Raw genomic sequence first — 21,363 nt, forward strand, 5'->3', positions numbered from 1 at the left:
TATTAATTTGGAAGTCAAACTTAGTTCTCGTCAACAGCTGGTGGATGACTTTGATCTGCCTGGGCTCCTAAGAGTGGAGATCAATAACCAGGTCATCTATACCTCAAGCAGCTCTCAGACTCCTTCAGCGAAGCCATTCATTGAACAACTGTTTAATGGGCGTTGCCCGTCTGGGACACAACAGTGAACACACTGATCCCTGCCTTCATGAAGTTCCCCTGTAAGGAGGAGGATCCCAGTGGCTGGAGAAGAGGACGTGAGGAGAGTAGCTGGTGATGAGCACAGAGAAATAGGAAGGACCAGAGAGATACTGGAAGAACTTTGGCTTAGGGTGGAAAGACATCGGAGGGACTTGAGCAGAGAAAGTACAAGATAGGAGCTGCATTTCGAAGGGGTCAAACAATTTTGCTGTTAAGAATTGCCTGAAATGGGTGTGGGCTTTCAATGGAACTCAAAATGGGAACTGGTTATAGTAATTCAGGCAGAACAGCAGGGATCGGGACTAGTGTATTTCCTAGAGGTGGTGAAAAGTAGCTGGATTCGTGCTACAGGTTGTGAGATCCAGACTGGAGACAAGGATAATTATACCTTATTTTCATTTTTTATTGCAGTTATATTATTTGCCTTAGCGCAGAAAATGGAGTTCCTATTCACTAAGATAAGGATTGAGAATAGTAGGGTTAAGTTTCTGGATGTGGTAAATTTGAGATGATTGTTGGATATCATGGGGAGATGCCAAGATCACTGTAGGTAAGAATCTAAGAGTCTGGAGTTCAGGAAGTGCCAGTGTTAAGTACATCTGTATTTGGAAGTCTTAGGCATGAAGATAAAAAGAATCAAATCCTCAATCATCCCAACCTTTCTAAACACATATTCCGAGTAAATTCATCTCTCTAATGTGTTTTTTAGCTTTTTATTTCTGAATAGTTTTAAATTTACAAAACAAAAATAATGAAGTTATACAGAGTTCCGATATACCCCACAACCAGATTCTCCTATTATTGACATCACGTTAGTGTGAAATACTTGTCATAATCTACTTAATCCAATATTTATTTATTTATGATTTATTTATTTATTTGAAAGAGTTACACAGAGAGAGGAGAGGCAGAGAAAGAGAGAAAGAGAGAGAGAGAGAGAGGTCTTCCATCTGATGGTTCACTTCTCAATTGGCCACGATGCCCATCTGAAGCCAGGAGCCAGGAGCTTCTCTGGGTCTCCCACATAGGTGCAGGGGCTCAAGGGCTTGGGCCATCTTCTACTGCTTTCCCAGGCCACAGCAGAGAGCTGGATTGGAAGTGGAGCAGCCAGGTCTCAAACTGGTGCCCAAATGGGATGCCGGTGCTTCAGGCCAAGGCGTTAACCCGCTGTGCCATAGCACTGGCCCCAATGCAATATTTATTATGTTTATTTTTCTAAAGAATAAATGTCTCTCAATGGATCACTTATTAAAATTCCAAGGAAATTGAATTATGCAGAACATCCTTTGAAAAGTGATATAATTCATTGCCTCATCTTTCCACTGAATGTTGCTTATGTAAACAGAGATATTAAAAACCTATTTGACTTTATTTCAATTAATTTTCATGGTAAAATTGGAAAAGAGGATAATTCACTGAATAGAGCTGGCAGTGGTATTAAGCTCTTCTATCTCCCATTGTTTTTTATTTAAAATGTCAGCAACCAAATCTTGATCAGAAACAAAGAAGAAATTTTAAGTCACTGATTTTCTTTCTCTTAAGGTTTTCAACAGAATTTTGGAAAATGATTGCAGTAAGTTGAAGAGAAAGAATTCCCCAACTCCCAGTTTGGAACTATAAATTCCCAAAGCCTGAAGATCTTCAAAAAGGACATCTGTTGTCTCTGTTAGTTGAAGATTTTCTCTCATTTAATATGCTTAATGTCAAACAAGCTTCTAAAAATGCACAACTATTAGAAAAAATTGGAATAATAGATTCAGATTTTTATTTCCATGTCATATTATACAAGTAAACTTTGATTGTTTCAGCCTATGCCAAAGTGTATAAGAGGGTACTTCAAAAAGCTTATGCAGCATAGAATAAAAGATGTTTACTTAGGTGCAAAATTTTAAATAAGTTCATGTATATGAAGGGTCTTTAAAAAAACTAATGGGAAGGCCGGCGCCGCGGCTCAATAGGCTAATCCTCCACCTGCAGCGCTGGCACCCCAGTTTCTAGTCCCGGTCGGGGTGCTGGATTCTGTCCCGGTTGCTCCTCTTCCAGTCCAGCTTTCTGCTGTGGCCAGGGAGTGCAGTGGAGGATGGCCCAAGTGCTTGGACCCTGCACCCACACAGGAGACTAGGAGGAAGCACCTGGCTCCTGGCTTCGGATTAGTGCAGTGCGCAGGCCACAATGCTGGGGGCTGGGGGTGAACCAACAGAAGGAAGACCTTTCTCTCTGTCTCTCTCTCTCTCACTGTCTAACTCTGCCTGTCAAACAAACAAACAAACAAAAAACTAATGGGAAATTCATAACATGGAAAAATTGTACATGGATTTCAAATTTTTTGCACCAAAATAAATGTATCTTTCAGTCCCATATTTCCATGAACTTGTTAAAATTATTTTATTTTTTAAAATGTTTGGTAAACTTGCAATATTTTTACACTTCTTATGATACTGGGCAATATTTGAACACATTTACACAATGTAAACTGAGCAAACCAGGCAACTATTCTTTCCATTTCCTTATTTTTTTGTTGTGTTTGGATAGTGCATATTATGTGAACTATAGTCATCCCTGTGTGCTAGGGAACAATAAAACTTCTTATTTCTATCTGTATTTTAGTACATGTCATCTCCCCTCCCTCTGTCTCCTCATCCCCATCCTTCCCAGCCTCCAATAATCACTATTCTAAGTTCAAATTGACTTTATTTCCACATGAGAAAGAACATGCAGTATTTTTTCATGTGTCTAGCAAATTTAACTTAACATCATGATTTCAAGCTATATCTATTTTGCTGCAGATGTCAGATTTCACTATTATGACTGACTATTATTCCATTGCATATATATACCACACCACATTCAAAAATCTATTCGTTCATTCATTGATGGACACCTAGGCTGACTCTGTCTTAGCTATTGTGAACACACTTTTTGGTGTATCCTCATATGAACACAAAGTTAATATATAAAAAAACTCTTGATTTTTGAGAAATAAACACTATTAGAAACCATCTGGTATCTTGAAATTCCTAACAAAATCTAGTTCTAGGAACAACTTCACTGTGCCATAAATTAGACTTTCCTACTTTTTGTCTTAGATAACATCTCACTGAAAAGTGCCCTATTTGTTTTTGAGATACTTCAACTCTGGTTGCTACGTTGATCTTCAGTTGTTTAAGTAATATTTTTTGGCCTTTAACCAACTATTATTCTCTCTCTTTCTATCCCTTCATCCCTCTCTCTCTCTCTCTCTCACACACACACACACACACACAGTGTGATTGTCAAAATTAATAAGCATTATTCTGATCTGTCTCCCTCCTGTTAGCTAAATTTGAGACTAGAATGTCTTTTTAACTTTGGCAAAAACAAAAAGTACAACTTTTGTCAGTGTTTCCAATCATAGCTGTGAGATCCAACTTTTACAAACTAAATCAAAAGCCTGATGACAATGTTTTCATCCATGTTCTAACAAGGGAATTTCAAATTATGCAACTTTAGTCTGAAAACATTTGTGGTTTTAGAACTCTCTTATCCTTTGGGAGAGTGTAGATTTCCCTGGAATCCAAGGTAGCACCCAATTTCATCAACGTTCTCATTAGGAAACCTTCAGGGGGAAATTTCAGGACACTCGTGTTGTTTTGGTTCATCAGCCATCTAAAAGGACAAAGGAGAAACCTGAGAACAGAGTTCGCTGAGTCAGCTTGCATAAAGGGTGAGACTTACCCGACAGGTCACTCCTGGTACCAGCAACTTGACTGCAGGTGTCATCTGCTCCATCCTCTTTCACTATAGAAATATCTAATACCAAGTTCATAAAGAAATGGTAACAAAACAAGTAGATGAACATGACAACTAGGATATGGAGTGAGAACTACACTGTGTTAGCCAAATAGTCAACTTTATTTTTGGTTACTTCGCAGAAAAAATGCACCCACAACTGAGTGCCATAGTGCAATGTAAGTATTTGGGGTGCCATCTTCAGTAAGGCTGTTAGCATTAAATCATTACCAAGGACTTAAGTTTCCTAGTTAATAAATTAAGAATGATGATGATGATGATGATGATGAATACCTAACTAGACATGGCATGGTCTGAAGAGAACTGAGTGAAGTTATGCCTCTGACGGTGCCTGCACATTGCTGAGGTTGATATGTAAGTGCTAAGGGACACAAAAATCAAGGACTTCTAAGTGCATCCCTTCTTGAACAACTAAAAAGCTCTCCATGAGCACAAGAAGAGTGGAGGAGTGCAGAGAAGGGTTACAATGAGGCTTCTCACTTGGGTAAGGGAAGGTAGGAACTCCCTTTGGCCCAGGAATACAAGTGTTAAGAGCATTCAAAATAGAGTTTTTCCTGCTGTTTTGAAATAAGGCAAGGGGCTACGCTGTGGCACAGCAGATTAAGCTGCCTCCTGCAGTGCCAGCATCCCTTTTGTACACTGGTTAGTCTCAGCTGTTCCACTTACATTCCAGCTCCCTACCTGGAGTGCTTGGACTCCCAAGTGCTTGGACTCCTGCCATCCATGTGGAGACCTAGATGAAGCTCCTGGCTCCTGGCTTTGGCCTGGCCCAGCCCAGGTCATTGTGGCCATCTGGAGAGTGAATCAGCAAATGGAAGTTCTCTCTCTGTCTCTCTGTCTCTCCTTTCTCTGTAACTCTGACTTTCAAATAAATAAACATATCTTAAAAAAAAAGAAAGAAGAAAGAAGGCAAAACCCTAAAGCAAACACTAGGAGATAGGAATTCCTGTATTTCTTTTTTTTCCCACTGGGGATCATAATTATTTTTTTTAATTTTTTATTTAGTAAATATAAATTTTCAAAGTACAGTTAATGGATTACCATGGCTTCCCCCCCCTCATAATTTCCTTCCCACTCACACCCCTCCCATCTCCTGCTCCCTCTCCCATTCCATTCACATCAAGATTCATTTTCAATTATCTTTATATACCAAAGATCAATTCAGTATATATTAAGTAAAGACTTCATCAGTTTGCACCCACACAGAAACACAAAGTACTGTTTCAGTAATAGTTATAGCATTACTTCACATTGGACAACACACTAAGGACAGATTTCCTGTATTTCTTAGAAAAGCTGCTAGAAGACATATTCCTACAGGGCTTTTCAAAGCCTGATGGGTGAGACTTTCTACTCTTACCCTCTATTCCATCCAAGTTGAGTAAACAGTTGCAACTCTGACTTTCCTTGTTTGTTCTTAAAGTAGGCACCATGGTCCTTGGGTACAAGCTCTGCAGAATACTCATTCTAATTCCTGTGAAGAAGGAAAAATAATGATCCCTGCAAAGTCAACTCATGGGTGCTTGGAATGGTCATTTATAGATTGGGGGTGCCTACAAGAGAGGGAAACCAGCAGTTGTGCTCTAGATGGATGCTCACTGAGCTGTAGAAAATGCAGAGGCAATCAATCTCTCAGCACAAGGTAGTGTGGGTGTTCTTGGTGGCAGAGTGGTTTCATATTTCTCTACAGGAAGTTTCAGAATACGAATGATCATAGAGAGCAGTGCCTACTTCTTACTTAGAGATTAAAAGGCAGTTGGCTCACAGTGTCAGGGAAAAGGATAAAGAACTGTGGGGCCATGTATACTTGCACCATTTGGAGGGCTATATGGGTGCCATGTGAACCCAGACGGCTAGATTCTAGCCACTTCAGGTGTCATCCCACCAAGAAGCTTCTTTGCATGGGACTTGGATCATACTTTAAGAGGCAGTGTGAGGAGGCAGTCAGGGACTGGAAGTTAGTCCTCTGCCAAGGACTGTGCAAAATGAGTTCTTTGTCCAGGACAGAAAATGAATGCACAAAAATATCCTGCACAAGCAGTGCGTGTCAGTGTTGATTGTAGCGATTTCTCTTACCTCAGACTTTCTTTGTCCTTGATCCCCCTGGTTCTCCTCTGGTCACCAACACATGGGAATTAAAGACAGATCAAGAAGCAATGAATATCATTTTGCTCATTGTGGCTCTGGGAGCACTAGGTTATATATTATATAGCCTAGGTGTGCGGTAGGCTGCTATCCAATCTGTTTGCATAAATACACTGTATTATGTTTACACAACGTGAAGTCAGGTAATGGTCCACTTCTCAGGACATATCCTCATTATTAACTGGCATGTGACTATATTGCCATCAACAATCATAAGCCATAATGATCAAATCAGTGGTATGAAAAAGAATGGAAGCAGTTCATAAGAGGGTCTTCAAAAAGCTCATGGAAAATGTGTATTATGAGACTAGTATGGATTTCAAACATTTTTGTACCAAAATAAATTTACCCTTTAATTCCATTTTCCACAAAATTTTGTAGTTCTTATATCATCCCAAATAATTCAAAAGCCTGAGAAAATACACCCAGAAGATGTAAACAAATCACCCAAGACCCATAGTGAATGTTTGGATTATGTAGAATTTTAAACCATTTGACCAATCCCAAACCCAAACTCTATTTGCTAAATTAATTTGTAATTCCACTCCCTTTTCAGAGATGACATAAACACTTGATTCGAAAGAGATGTGGATGTTTTAAGGTACAAAGTGACTCAGACCCCTCTGTGTCCAAGGGAAGAACCTGTTCATTTCATTTCACATGTTAAGTGTTATGCCCGAGGTCCCATGGCAAGGCTGGGACTCGGGGTTAAGCTTTCAGCCATGCAGAGCATCCCAGCTGCCTCCTGATACCTTGATTCAGATTTCCCCAGGAGCAGACCCTGAATGAGGATTCTGATAAAACCACAGGCGAAAAAGACAAGGAAAATATTATAAAGGAAATGAAAGGAAAAATAAACAAAAATATATGGAATACTGTGGGGGAGGCTGAATCCAGAGAGGCCTAGAGGAACTTCCTAAGCCTGCCTTGAGTTTGCAGACCTGTCTTCAAGTTTCAAATCCCTGGCGGCAAACAATCCAGCCCCAGGGCGCTTTTGCCTAACAATCACTGAGGTGGTATAATAGGATTGGCTAAAACCCTTTTGCGTCACATCACCCCACCCCTTGCCCGCATCCACTCTGTACCACAGCTTTATAAACACCTCCTTAACACACTCTACTTAACATAGAGTTAATCATATATGTATAAAGTTAAATGTAAACAGATCTTAGTAAAGAATAAGAGTGAGAATAAGAAAGGGAAGAGGAAGAGGGGGTTGGAATATAGGTGGGAGGGTGGGCACAGTGGGAAGATCCTAAAGTTGTAATTGTGAAATGTATGACATTTGCAACTGCAAAGCAGTTTAATCCTACTTACATTCCTATGGACTGATGTCTAAGGGAACAGCGTAATAACTACCCATAGGACCCCAAAGTCCCTTAAGCTGGCTGATAAAAATAGCAGCTTAAATATTATAAAGAGCAAATGTATAGAAATAAGTGGTAAAGTGACCATGTAGGTAGGATCAAGTGTTAAAGTGATCATATAAATAGGACTAAGTGTTTGGAAACAAAAATAGACAGAATTAAAAAGGAGTGAAGGCTCCAACAGGGAAGCAGTCCATACAGCAGACTCAGAATGGCAATAGCATTAAGTAGCACTCTGACCTCAGGATCAGCCATAAAGGCATTCTAGTCTGGCTGGAACACTCAGGAGGAGCATTTCAGGAATGGAAAGCCAAGACACTTTGGACAAAAAAGGTCCAACATAAAGGATCTCTGTGGGTGAGACCCTAGTGGAAGTAAGCAGCCACCAAAGAAGGAGGTACTTTTCTCTGAAGGGAGGAGAGAACTTCCACTTTGCTTATGGCTTTGTTGAGCTGATGGATACAAAAAGTTCATAGCCAAGGCAGCTCATGTCAAGAGCCTTGGGTGATCACTGATGTCATGCATAAGACTATTATTTGTTAAATAAGCAACAAGAGTCACTGTGCACTAATTTCTCATGCAGGATCTCTGTCCACAAAGAGTTTCATTGTGAGACTTAATAGTAAAACTTGTTTTCAAAAATCACTTCCAGGCCGGCACCACGGCTCACTAGGCTAATCCTCCGCTTTGCGGCACCAGCATACCAGGTTCTAGTCCCGGTCGGGGCGCCAGATTCTGTCCCAGTTGCCCCTCTTCCAGGCCAGCTCTTTGCTGTGGCCAGGGAGTGCAGTGGAGGATGGCCCAAGTGCTTGGGCCCTGCACCCCAAGGGAGACCAGGATAAGCACCTGGCTCCTGCCATCGGATCAGCACGGTGTGCCGGCCGCAGCACGCCGGCCACGGCGGCCACTGGAGGGTGAACCAACGGCAAAAGGAGGACCTTTCTCTCTGTCTCTCTCTCACTGTCCACTCTGCCTGTCAAAAAAATAAATAAATAAAAAATCACTTCCATTTAGTGTATTAAATGGAGGATATTACTATGTCTCACAAGTTAAAGTTATGTTTAAGAGCTCACAAGAGACCATCCTTTGGTTCTTCTTTAAAGACAAGTTAAGTTTCTAAAAGGAAAGAAGGGGGAGGCAGGAAAAGAAAAGAGGAAGGTGGGGGGGAGCTAAATTACCTTTAAGAAACAATAACAGAGAACAGCCCTTGACTAGACTTGAGGAACAGTTTTTTTATTCCATTCTTTCTGTTTCTTTTTCTTTCTCAGACTAAACAGGAGATGGAGTAGTAAGGGGGGGGGAGTGGGTGGGAGGGCAGGTATGGTGGGAAGAATTACTATATTCCTAATATTGTATTTATGAGATACATACAAATACAAAAAAAAAAAAACACACAGATGATCCTCAAAGCACAGGTAACTGCACAAGTGAGGTAAGAGAGGGAAGAAAGCGGAAGTGCCAGCAACTACAGGAACAACTGGCCTTGAACCACCCCTGGGGGAGCTCTGAGGAGCAAAGGAAGACGAAGACCTTGCTTACTCCTTCAGGGCTGCTGCTGGGAGAATTAAAGCCCAGCTCTTCTGTGGTGACTCCACCTGCTGGAGAAGAAAGCCCCAAGGCAAGGACATGCAGACTCTCAGCTGTGGGAAACTAGGCAGAAACCAGAAAGGCCGTGGAGCCATGGAGCGATGAAGAATGAGAGGACGTGGGTGGCACCTGCAGGGCCTGGGGCCCCCAGAAACTTGATGGCATTTCTGGTAGTTTCCCAGATTCTCATTCTAACCTAGGAAAAATAAGAATGACTTGATTGAAAGACTGGATTCTTCGAGGCGTCACTTAATGTGGTCTGATAGAGATTTTATAGGACAAAGCAAGCAAGGTGATTCTAGAGAGTTAATGCAAGCATTCGAGAATCCTCAACTTTGGCCTACCTGCTTTTGCATGTCTTTGCCAACTTTTCCTCCACACGCTCTATAAATGCACTGCATGCATCACGCCACCTCCTGTGTCGCTAAAGGAAGATTGTACGCAGTTAGTGGAAACAAAAGTGTGTTAACGTTAGTTATCGTTTTGCTCTTTTTTTTTTTTTTTTGACAGGCAAAGTTAGTGTGAGAGAGAGAGAGACAGAGAGAGACAGAGAGACAGAAAGGTCTTCCTTTGCCGTTGGTTCACCCCCCAAGTGGCCGCTGCGGCCAGCGTACTGTGCCGATCCAAAGCCAGGAGCCAGGTGCTTCTTCCTGGTCTCCCATGCGGGTGCAGGGCCCAGGGACCTGGGCCATTCTCCACTGCACTCCTGGGCCACAGCAGAGAGCTGGACTGGAAGAGGAGCAACCTGGACAGAATCCGGCGCCCCAACCGGGACTAGAACCCGGGATGCCGGCGCCACAGGCAGAGGATTAGCCTAGTGAGCCGCGGCGCTGGCCTGTTTTGTTCTTTAAATTTTAAAAATTTATCAGGGAGAGACAGGAATTTCATCTAATAGTTCAATCCTCAAATGGCCACAGCAATGCAGGCTGGAGCTGGGAGCTGGGAACTGAATTCTGGTCTCCCACAAAGGGGGCAGGAACCCTGCTTCTTGAACCATCACTGTACCTCCCAGGGTCTACACCAGTAAGAAGATTGAGTCATGAGTTGGCACGGGGATCAAACACAGAAACCCTGATGGGGAACACAGGTATCAACTGCTAGACCCAACACCTGCTCCTGTTTTGGTTCTTTTAAAATGATTTATTTATTTGAAAGGCAGAGTTACAGAGAGAAGGAGAGACACAGAGAGAGAGACATAGAGAGAATTTCTATCACAGGAACTATGATATGTGGTCTGAGTCAAAAGATTCATCTGGGTCTCCCACGTGGGTGCAGGGACACAAGCACTTGTGCCATCTCCCACTACTTTTTCAGGCATATTAGCAGGGAGCAGGATTGGAAGTGGAGCAGCTGGGACTCCAATCAGCACCCGTATGGGATGCCAGCGTCAAAGGCAACAGCTTAACCTGCTCTACTCCAACTCTGGCCCCCTATTTCAGTTCTTACATTGCTGTTTAAAAATCATTGCTTTAAAAGTTTATCTTAATGCCAAATTCACAGTTTGTTCTGTTCAGGCATACATAGCTTTAAAAGCAGTCTTGTTCGTCTGGGGTAGAATTTGAGCCATGGTATAAGCAAATATTCTGTGTGTGTGTGTGTGTGTGTGTGACAGAGTCTTCTTGCCAGACTTTTGTGAATTAAACTGTTTATGGGTTCCCAATGAGACTAGAAGAAAATTTGGGGAAAATTCCTTGCAATATTCAGCCCTCTACCCGCCATGCCAACTATCTTTTTTTTTTTTTTAAGATTTTATTTATTTGAAAGACAGAGTTACAGAGAGAGGTAGAGACAGAGAGAGAGAGGTCTTCCATCTGCTGGTTCACTCCCCAGATGACCAAAACAGCTGGAGCTGTGTCAATCTGAAGCCAGGAGCCAGGAGCTTCTTCCAGGTTTCCCACGTGGGTGCAGAGGGGCCCAAGGACTTGGGCCATCTTCTACTGCTTTCCCAGGCCACAGCAGAGAGCTGGATTGGAAAAGGAGCAGCCGGGACTAGAACCGGTGCCCATATGGGATATCGGCGCTTCAGGCCAGGGCTTTAACCCATTACGCCACAGCTCTGGTCCCAATGCCAACTATCTTTGTAATATGAAAAGAAAATCTAAAAATCCAGATAACCCACTGTTTGCATTTCAAGAAAAAGTCTCTGTCTCTCTCTCTCACTGTCCACTCTGCCTGTCCAAAAAAAAAAAAAAAAAAAAAAGGCCGGCACCGCGGCTCACTAGGCTAATCCTCCACCTGCGCGCCTGCACACCAGGTTCTAGTCCCGGTTGGGGCACTGGATTCTGTCCCGGTTTCTCCTCTTCCAGTCCAGCTCTCTGCTGTGGCCTGGGAGGGCAGTGGAGGATGGCCCAAGTGCTCGGGCCCTGCACCTGCACGGGAGACCAGGAGAAGCACCTGGCTGCTGCCTTTGGATTAGCACAGCGCACCGGCCGAAGCACGCTGGCCGCAGAGGCCATTGGAGGGTGAACCAACGGCAAAGGAAGACCTTTCTCTCTGTCTCTCTCTCTCTCTCTCACTGTCCACTCTGCCTGTTAAAAAAAAAAAAAAAAAAAGGAAGAAAAAGTGGGGGATGTATATGTTTGACTTTTTTAATTTATTTATTTTTACAGGCAGAGTGGACAGTGAGAGAGAGAGAGACAGAGAGAAAGGTCTTCCTTTGCCGTTGGTTCACCCTCCAATGGCCGCCGCGGCCAGCGTGCTGCGGCCAGCGCACCGCGCTGATCCGAAGGCAGGAGCCAGGTGGTTCTCCTGGTCTCCCATGGGGTGCAGGGCCCAAGCACTTGGGCCATCCTCCACTGCACTCCCTGGCCACAGCAGAGAGCTGGCCTGGAAGAGGGGCAACTGGGACAGAATCCGGAGCCCCAACCGGGACTAGAACCCGGTGTGCCGGCGCGGCAAGGCGGAGGATTAGCCTAGTGAGCCGCGGCACCGGCCCTATGTTTTACTTTTAAAGATAGAGTATCTTTCACTGCATCCACTACAACCACACACTGATGCCTGCAACAGAGCAGGCATTGACAGCAGTGCCAGGGACATTGCCCAACAACCATAGAGGAAGCATCAAACCTACTGTGTATGAAGCAGCTTTAACGGGCCACGGGGATTTTGATAAAATTAGTTTTGTATCCCAGGTGCACTCAGGAGACTTGTGGGTGATAAATCTTTCTCTTCTGTTCTTCTGTTTATCATCTTTCAGTCGCTGGCTTGTTACTTGTGCTAGACAAATGAAGACAAATGAGAAGTTTAGTGATGATGTGTCTTTTTTCATGATCTCTGAGATATGATGTTATCCAGGGAGATCAGTATCCAAGGGTGGTGAATCACTAGAAAATTTATAGATGCAAATCTAAAAATTAAGACTTTGTTTATCCCTTTGTCAGTTCTGCTGGATTTAATTTTGCCCTTCTGATTCCTGTCCTAGCTTTTATTTCAATGGAAGCTTCATTCTAAAGTGTCTGCTTAGCAACAGCATTTTGTAACTTTGATGACTTTTTTTTACATTTTTCTACCTTTGATTAAATTTTTCTACTTATGTTTTACTTAGAAGATTCTTGGGGTCAGGGACTGAGACTTATAAATCTTCTGTGATAAGTTACACAGGGCGTATACAAGGAAAGTTGATTGTTCCATTTTAATTAATTATACCTAGACAAGAGTTATATTATATAATCCATGTCAAAATGTGCATGCAATTTGTAAATAAGAGATGTTAAATTTACAATTATAAAATTATTTGATTCTCATTTGGAAAACAAAATTCAGTCCCACTATCCAGTTAACCATTGCTATCTTATTGTTTAATTGACATGTAATATGTAAAATATAGCATGTGTGTATTATGCAGCTTATCCAAATAAGGAATTCTGGAGAGTACAAATTTATTCTGGAAAAATACTATATAAATGGCACCTTAAATATAATAATGGTGATGTGTATTTGTCATGTGCTTATAATGCATTATTATTATTATTTTTGACAGGCAGAGTCAGTGAGAGAGAGAGAGAGAGAGAGAAAGGTCTTCCTTCCGTTGGTTCACCCCCCAAATGGCTGCTTCAGCCGGCACGCTGTGCCGATCCGAAGCCAGGAGCCAGGTGCTTCCTCCTGGTCTCCCATGTGGATGCAGGGCCCAAGCACTTGGGCCATCCTCCATTGCTTTCCCGTGCCACAGCAGAGAGCTGGACTGGGAGAGAAGCAACCTGGACAGAACCGGTGCCCCAACCGGGACTAGAACCCAGGGTGCCGGCACCACAGGCGGAGGATTAGTCTAGTGAGTCACAGCGCCGGCCTTTATATATATATATATATATATATATATATATATATATATATATATAATGCATTATTAACTAAGTGTTTTACCGATGGTTGTAGCAGACTTAATGCTTGCAGTCACTCTGTGATGTAGAGTGAGCTATTAATATTTTTGTTTACAGATGAGAAACCCAAGAGGTAGGCAGTTTAGGCAATTTGGGTCAGTAAAACCAAGAATTCAAGGTTGTACCACTTGGTTCCAGAGTCTAGTCCTTTAAGCTTTACCTTCTAGTTTTTCTTTTCACATCACAGGTTGAGTTACAAACTCAATGTTCAGTGATCTATTAAAATAAATATGATCAGAGTCAGTGAACTCAGGGGGCTTCCATAGCCTTGGCAGCTCATGACAAGAGCTTAGGGTGATTACTGATGCCATAAACAAGAGTGTCAATTTGTTAAGTCAACAACAGGAGTCACTGTGCACTTACTCCTCATGTAGGATCTTTGTCCTTAGTGTGCTGTACATTGAGATTTAATGCTATAACTAGTACTCAAACAGTATTTTTCACTTTATGTTTCTGTGTGGGAGCCAACTGTTGAAATCTTTACTTAATGTATGCTAAACTGATCTTCTGTATATAAAGAGAAATGAAAATGAATCCTCATGTGAATGGAAGGGGAGAGGGAGTGGGAAAGGGGAGGGTTGCGGGTGGGAGGGACATTATGGGGGGGAAGCCATTGTAATCCATAAGCTGTACTTTGGAAATTTATATTCATTAAATAAAAGTTTGAAAGCAAAAAAAATTGTTGGTAGCAAATTAAATAAGTTTTTGCAATTAATTAAAATGCATTAAAATTTTATCATATTATTAGAGGTAATAAGTGTAAAAATCACATTTTAAATTATATGTCTTTGAAGTGTTATTATTAATGTATAATACAGAAAGCTTATTTTTTGCACAATTATAACTTTATGATAACAACTTACCTGTACTTAAGAGCTGTGACTTTAATTTTAATCCAAAAGGGTCCCGTTCATAAGTTGTCACAAAGTTTAGCAATTCAGGTTGGTGCTAGATAGGTAAAGAGCAGATTGCACTATTGATAATAAATAGTCTTATTGTAGTTAGAATTTGATCTTTTCCAATTTTAATATTTCATTGGTATAAATGCAATTTGGAGGATTTTTTTGTAGTACTTGAAAATTGTATATAAAAATTTGAAAGAATAATATAGAACTTGGAACTATTTGAATAATTCATTTTTTGGCTCCAGGATTACCTCAATTGTCTTTGTATGAGTTGATCAGAAGTAGTTAAGCAGTATGTAATTAAGTAAATAGATTCAAAATTTAGCAGCTTAAATTTAAATGTACATAGCATTACATATTATATTTCTGGAGCTGAACTTATTTCAAGGATAAAATTATAGCAAAAATATTCAATAAAAATAATTTGCCATGCCTAGGGAAGAGAACTATTGGTTATTCTTAGTAAGCTGTAAAACAGAATAGATTTTCTTTAGAGTTTATTTTTTGTTTTATACCTTAAAAATTTACTTGAGAGGTACAGAAAGAAAGAGAGAGACAGAGAGAGAGGCTGAGAGACACAAAGAGAGTTTTAATCCATTGGTTCACGCCTTAAATGCCTGCAACAGCTGGCGTAGGGGTTGGGCAAGGCTGAAGCCAGTAGCTGGAAACTCAATCCAAGTGTCCCCTATGGGTTGCAGGGATCCAATTACTTGCCCCATCACTACTACATCCCAGGTTCTGCATTAGCAGGGAGCTGGGTTCCAGAGCCCAAGCCAGGGATCAAACTGATGGGGACGCGGCTGTCTGAACATCTAGACTAAACCTTCACCCATAGCTGGTTGAATGGAACCGATCTGAAGGGAAACAGAATGTGTGTGCTGCAGAAACTGATCAAATAAACATCACAAAGGTCCCTACTCCAAAGCTGAATCAGTGTGACACAAAACGGTGAACTTGAGGGTATCAAGTCTGATAAGGTCGTCTTCCTAATGGGAAACTCTGGGTCACAGGAAAATAATAAAAATAGAAAAATAATAAAAGGTCTAAAGAAGAGACTTCCTAATACAAAATTATTCAGTCTTTAATTAAACACATTATGAGGCCAAATTAATATCAAAATCCTTCAGTTGAAGCTCAGTTTGTAACAATGCTGACATCTGGTGGCTGCACAAGTTATAACATTGCTTCCCATTCACTCATTTATAGAACAAATTAGTTTAGCTAACCTAAAAATGTCCTTCCTTCCCCACACTTCTCAAGTCTTCTAATTCTAACTGTAACTAGCAAAATACTTTAATAAACCAGTAGCATTTAATACTTAATTGACTTTTCTCATCTCCAAAAGGTAATATTTTATTTGCTACAAGTGGTAGATGCCCTGAAAGAGTAACAGAAGGTACTGACTATGGCTTTGTGAATTTCCCAACTGTTATCCTAATAGATGCTAAGAGTTCACACTCATTGAATACCTCTGTTGTCCAGACTATGTTAAAGTCTGGACTATTGAGTATATTGGACTTTGAATATATTGTCTGCATTACTTAAAATAACAAGATTACATACACTGCATTTTTATTTTATGCTATCAATAAGGGAGGAGGTTTGGGAACTTGTCCAGCATGATTGGAAAGTAAGAGGACAGGAATAGTATGACCACAGAAGTCATACTCTCAACTGTCATCCTGTATTTTCCCAGTTCAATAAGGTATTCCTTTTTTCTCATTATTTTTTGTGGTGCCAGTCCTATTGCTTCTCTCTTTGTCTTGCAAGAGTAATACTTATATACTAAATTATAGACCTTAGTGTAGAAATTACTGATATTCTACTGGAATTCTATTTTGGTCTCATCTGCATCGTCATATTTCCTGCCACGCTTTCAAAATCCTTACCAAGTTTGTTCTGCAATTACACCTCTATCCAAACTGCTCTTCTCAGACCTAAGCCCACCCAGAGTTGGCCACTCTCCCTGGCAGATAAAATCCCATCAGAAACAGTAACCAAGGCCTTACCTTTCTCTTCTGTCATTCATCACCGCATTTGAATTGTGACACTCCACGAGAAACAAGGAAGCAGAATTTTGCAGCTTATATACACATACCTTTTTTGCTTATGTAATAGTTGTCCCAATTAAGAAATAAATAAAAAATGGTGCATTGACCCTTTTCTGTTTTATGTTGTTTAGAATCAAAAGCTCTTTTATACCTGTCGAAATTCCTGTGGTTTGGGATGGATGTGTACACCTGGGGGATATTTTCCATTCTTCACACACAGTAACTTTGTTTTCTGTAGATCTTGACGTGGAAATGTAGTCACAAACTTGGGCGACGTGGCCTTCTTGGGACAAGTCTTTATGCTGGGCAACTGAAGCCTGCTTTCAGGAAATGTGCTTTGATTTCTCCTTCGCTCCTCCTTAATGGTCCTTGACGGTATTTCTGGAAATGTTGAGTATGTGTACAGTTTGTGGCTGAAATCAGGAGGCTGTATTTCCCATATGTCAACTTTCTTTGCAGACTGTGGAGGTTTAGGGACGTTTTTTCCCCATTTGGAGTTGTGGTCTCGTTGTGGGGGACGCTGCAGCCTCCTTGCAGTGTTCCTGTCTCTCTCCCCTCCTGGGGACTCAGCATTCATTATGCGGAGGCTTTGTTACATAGAGGAATCTGCAACAGACATTGTGCAGGCTGTTGCTATGGCAATGGCATCGTCAACATTTTCTCTCCAGGTGAGAGTGGGCTTTGAAAGATTTATGAAGCAAAAGAAAGCTCAGAAATGACAGGGAGTGTGCACGGAGAGGAAGAAGAGTGTTTATATAGCACCTTTGTCACAGCTGTCACTGTGCTAAGTGACTGACTTGGGGTGGCCGTTGTGGTGCACAAGGGTTAAGTCACCACTTGGGACACCTGCATCCCATATTAGACATCTGGGATTGAGTCCTACTTCCACTTCTGATCCAGCTTCTTGCTAATGTGCACCCTGGAAGGCAGCAGATGATGGCTCAAGTATTACAATCTCTGCCACCTACAATGGGAAACCCGCCTGGAGATGCTGCATCTGGCTTCAGCCCAGGCCAGCCCTAGCTGCTGTATTTGCCTAGTGAACCAGTGAATAGAATCAATCTCCCCATCCCCTTCCCTCCGCCCCCCTCCCCTCCCCTCCCCTCTCCTCCTCCCTCTCTCTCTGCCTTTCAGATAAATAAATAAATCTTTATTTAAAAAAGAAAAAGTCATCATTCGGATTGATGTTAAAGAGTGAGTAGAAACACGCCAGGTGAAGGAAAGAACATTTCACCGAGACGCAGAAAGGGTGTGCAACGTGCCTTCATTCATTCCTCGGGCACGCAGGGCTGTGTGAGCCACCCCAGGTTCAACAGTTACTGCCATGACAACCTGTGCACGAGAATTTCCAATCCGCTTTTACTGACCAGGTATTCAGCAGCAAAGGAATTGTAGACAGAATTCTGGGGTTTTTGTCAATATGCTTCTCAAGTTCATTGACGATTAGCTTAGGGACAGGCATTGTGGCACAGCAGACTGAGCTGCCTCGGGGACACCTGCAGCCCACACTAAAGTTCCACTGAAGTCCTGCCTGCTTTTCCTCCTAGTGCATTCTGGAGGCAGCAGGCGGTAGCTCAAGAGCTTGGGCCCCTGCCACCACGTAGGAGAGCCAGAATGAGTCCCTGGCTCTTGACTTCAGCCTGAGTCGGCATTTGGGGGAGCGAACCAGCAGATGGAAAATCAATCTTTCTCTCTCTCTCTGCCCAACCCCATCCATCATCTCTCTTCCATCTGCCTTCAAGCAGGTGAAAGTAAGTAAGTTTCATCTGTCTCTCTCCCATTCACCTTCCTTTCCAGTAAATGAAAAATAAATATTTTTAAAAGATCAATTTACTTTGGTGCAAGAAAATTTAGAAATTTGTGCACCTTTTTTGTAATTATTTTCTGTAAACTTTTTGAAGACCCCTTGTATGTGTATGTGACTGTGTGTGTGTGACTATTTGCTGAAAAATGCTCTAATCTGCCATCCTAGGAATGAAAGAGCAATTCTGGATTAGAGTTACAAGGCTGAAAGTCATTCAGACATCAGTTAAAGTAATGAGCTTGGGTGAAATTCTTCAGTTTAGACACACAAACGAATGTGTGGAATTTTGAAAAACAATAGGCTTTAGAGAATTGATGGAGAAAGAAATGTGAGTGAAATTATTAATGGATAGCAATCAAAGGAGCACCTGAATAAACAAGGAAGTATCTTTCCAGAAGGAGTTATGATCAGCAGTAGCGATACCAGGGGCCACAGGGTAAGCACAGCGTGCACTGATGACCTTGTCACACATATATCACAATGGCAGTGAGGTTTTGATGCAATAATGCAGGTGAGTTGAAGGAAAATAAAAACTCACCATTACAGAAGAGAGGAGATGTCACTACAAAAGTCTACTCCATATAAAGTGATTAAAATAGCTGCCAAAAACTGTCCAAATCAACTGTCTTAGAACTCAAAACGAGCCAAAAGTTTGTAGCAATTGGGGAAAGCTTATTCAAGAAAAATGGTTGATTATTGTTAGGAATAATGTGTGTTGTGGTGCTTTAACTTACCCAAGGCCTACCTACTCCACCTAGTCATCCAGTGGTGTTGAAATTAAAAGATAAACTTATTTTGGTGCCAAAATTTTGAAGTCCAGGCATATTCTCATTTTCATGAACTTGTTGAAGACCCCAAATGTTTGTAAAATTCAGTTTCTGTACTATATGAATCAGATTAGCATGTGTCTTTGTAGTCTCTACAAGTAAGTAAACCACCAGGAGGTCCAGCTGAATGATTGAGACCTGTGATAGAGACAGCGCATCATACCCTTCACTTTGTATGAAAAAAATGAAAGCGTAAAGAAATACAAGATCATATGGCTGATAGATCAAAGAAAAAAATACTGATATTGTTATTAGTCAAAAGTTTAATGGTATATACTGATTGTATAGAAGCTCTATTTTGTCCAAGATGTTTCATTGGAAATAATGGAATGGTTGAATCTGTTCAATAAGCACAGTTGTTCTCTATGAAGTTATACTTATACTTGAAGGACATTTTTAAATACAGCATCCTGTCAAGGCCTTTTCAGATACTCCTATCAGGACTCATCTTTTCTGAACACAAGAATGGAACTTGAAGCTGCATGTTGTCTTATACCTTGCTAATGATTTATAAGTTTGCTCCAAATTAGATTATAAAATCACTGAGGCAGGAATCTCTGTATATGCATAGTTCTGCATGTCTTAGGTTGAACTGTGTGAAACTGCTGTCATTCAGCCATTTTTCAACCTCACAAAATCCAAATTGTATATGGTTCAACTATAATAGGAATAATATGTTTGCTAAATTCTGAGAATCAGATATTTCCTTTTAACAAAACTATCTAAAAACCCAAACATCTAATCATATTTTTCTGAATAATGACAAACCGCTGTAAAAATTTTTTATTTGAATTTCTTCCTGAAGTATTTGCTACTGTAAAATTGCAAAATATTCTTGGTATCTGTTTTTAAAATATGCTGGATGGGGAGTGGGTGTTTATTCCAGTGGTGCAGATGCCTGTGTCCCATGATGGAGCGCCTCGCTTTGACACCAGGCTGTCTCCTGACCCCAGCTTCCTGCTAACGCAGGTCCTGCAAGGCAGCAGCAATGGCACAGGTGACTGGGTCTGGCCACCATGTGAGAGACCTGGGTTGAATCCCCAGCTCCTGGCTTCAGGCCAGCCCAGCTGCCACCATTATGAGCATTCCAACCAGTGGATGGGAGCTCTCCCCTCCTCCCCTTCTCTTAGTCTTTCTCTCAAATATAGGGAAAAAAATCTGCTTCATATATTCATAAAAATTCTGCAGACTAAAAAAGAAGTGCATGCTTTCTTTGTATATCTGGGGTTCATTTTGTGACAAATATTTTGGAGTTAACTGAATAGATATAGATGTACTCAATATGTAAATATTGCCAATACAAGAAAAGCTTATTGTGAAATAGTTTGCTCTTGACAGTGAACTCTTAGACCACAAGTTCATACACATTTGTAAACCTGAATAAAGGGAGACTCAGTTCTTTCTTCCAGTTGGACTTAGTCCTTAAAAGGTTTTTCATGATTTCTAATTGACTACATTATACAAAATAATTTGCTTTTCTCATGAGTGAACTCATATCTTTTTATTTATTTGAGAGTCAAAGAGAGAGAGAGAGAGAGAGAGAGAGAGAGAGAGAGAGAGAGAGACTACTCTTATCTGCTAGTTCACTTACCAACTGGGCCTAACGGATCTGGGCCAGCGCTGCAGCTGGGAGATGGGCATCAATCCAGGTCTCTCACGTGGGCAATTGCTGAAGCCATCACCCACTACCTACCAGAGTGTTCATTAGCAAGGAGCTGGAATTAGGAGCTGTAGCTGGACATGGAATCCAGGAACTCTGATATGGGATAACCATCAGGCTAACTATTTGTTCTATCTCATGTATCTTAACAGATAGAATACATAGATTCCAAAGAGCTAGTTAAATTGACAAAGTAGAAGAATTCATAATAAAAGCATTTGGGAGCACTCATTAGAAAATCAGCAAGTTCACTTACCATTTGGTATTCAGAGCTGTTCGTAAACATTTCCAGGCAGTGTATCTCAACAAATCTTTTCTGCAAAACCCAGGGAAACATTTGTCCTTTGCGTCACTAGAGAACTCAAAATATATTGGTGTTTAACTCATTTGGGTTGCTAAGAAATGGCATTAATTTTCTAAGGGACTCAAGTCAGAGTAAGGAAAAAAAATGTGAAACTTGGCTCTCTAATTGTTACCTAAAACCTAGCAACAAGGCAATAAATCCCACGCTCTTTTTGTCAAAGCCTGGAAAATCAACATAATGAATAGCTCATTACTCGCTGAAGAGAGAGACAGGGAAATACTGTGTTTCAGTTCTGTTGTGCTAAATACTGAGTTCTGACAAGCCACCTTCTCTGTGTAGTAATCTCCT

At 41.3% G+C, this 21,363-nt stretch overlaps 1 protein-coding gene across 7 annotated transcripts; it reads right to left on the minus strand.

The window, feature by feature from the left end:
• Nucleotides 1–3,430: 3,430 nt before the first annotated feature.
• Nucleotides 3,431–21,070, minus strand: C16H7orf78 (chromosome 16 C7orf78 homolog). 7 transcript variants are annotated; one of them, XR_011383179.1, is made up of 9 exons: nucleotides 20,968–21,067; nucleotides 16,572–17,026; nucleotides 14,328–14,412; nucleotides 12,159–12,304; nucleotides 9,433–9,512; nucleotides 6,066–6,103; nucleotides 5,350–5,463; nucleotides 4,671–4,781; nucleotides 3,431–3,845 (listed from the first exon to the last, which is right to left on the minus strand). XR_011383179.1 is itself a non-coding variant. In XM_017344459.3 (7 exons), exons 2-6 carry the CDS (start codon nucleotides 16,995–16,997, stop codon nucleotides 6,067–6,069), a joined length of 774 nt encoding a protein of 257 aa, XP_017199948.1. In that variant the 5' UTR covers nucleotides 16,998–17,026; nucleotides 20,968–21,067; the 3' UTR covers nucleotides 5,346–5,463; nucleotide 6,066. The 7 variants fall into 7 exon arrangements, 2 of the variants coding, with proteins under 2 accessions (XP_017199948.1, XP_051708890.1); XR_011383181.1 differs by having other exon boundaries at nucleotides 4,671–4,846; XR_011383180.1 differs by having other exon boundaries at nucleotides 4,671–4,850.
• Between the last annotated feature and the right edge of the window lie 293 nt (nucleotides 21,071–21,363).

This window comes from Oryctolagus cuniculus, chromosome 16 (assembly GCF_964237555.1).
Source record: "Oryctolagus cuniculus chromosome 16, mOryCun1.1, whole genome shotgun sequence".
Taxonomy (NCBI): Eukaryota; Metazoa; Chordata; class Mammalia; order Lagomorpha; family Leporidae; genus Oryctolagus; species Oryctolagus cuniculus.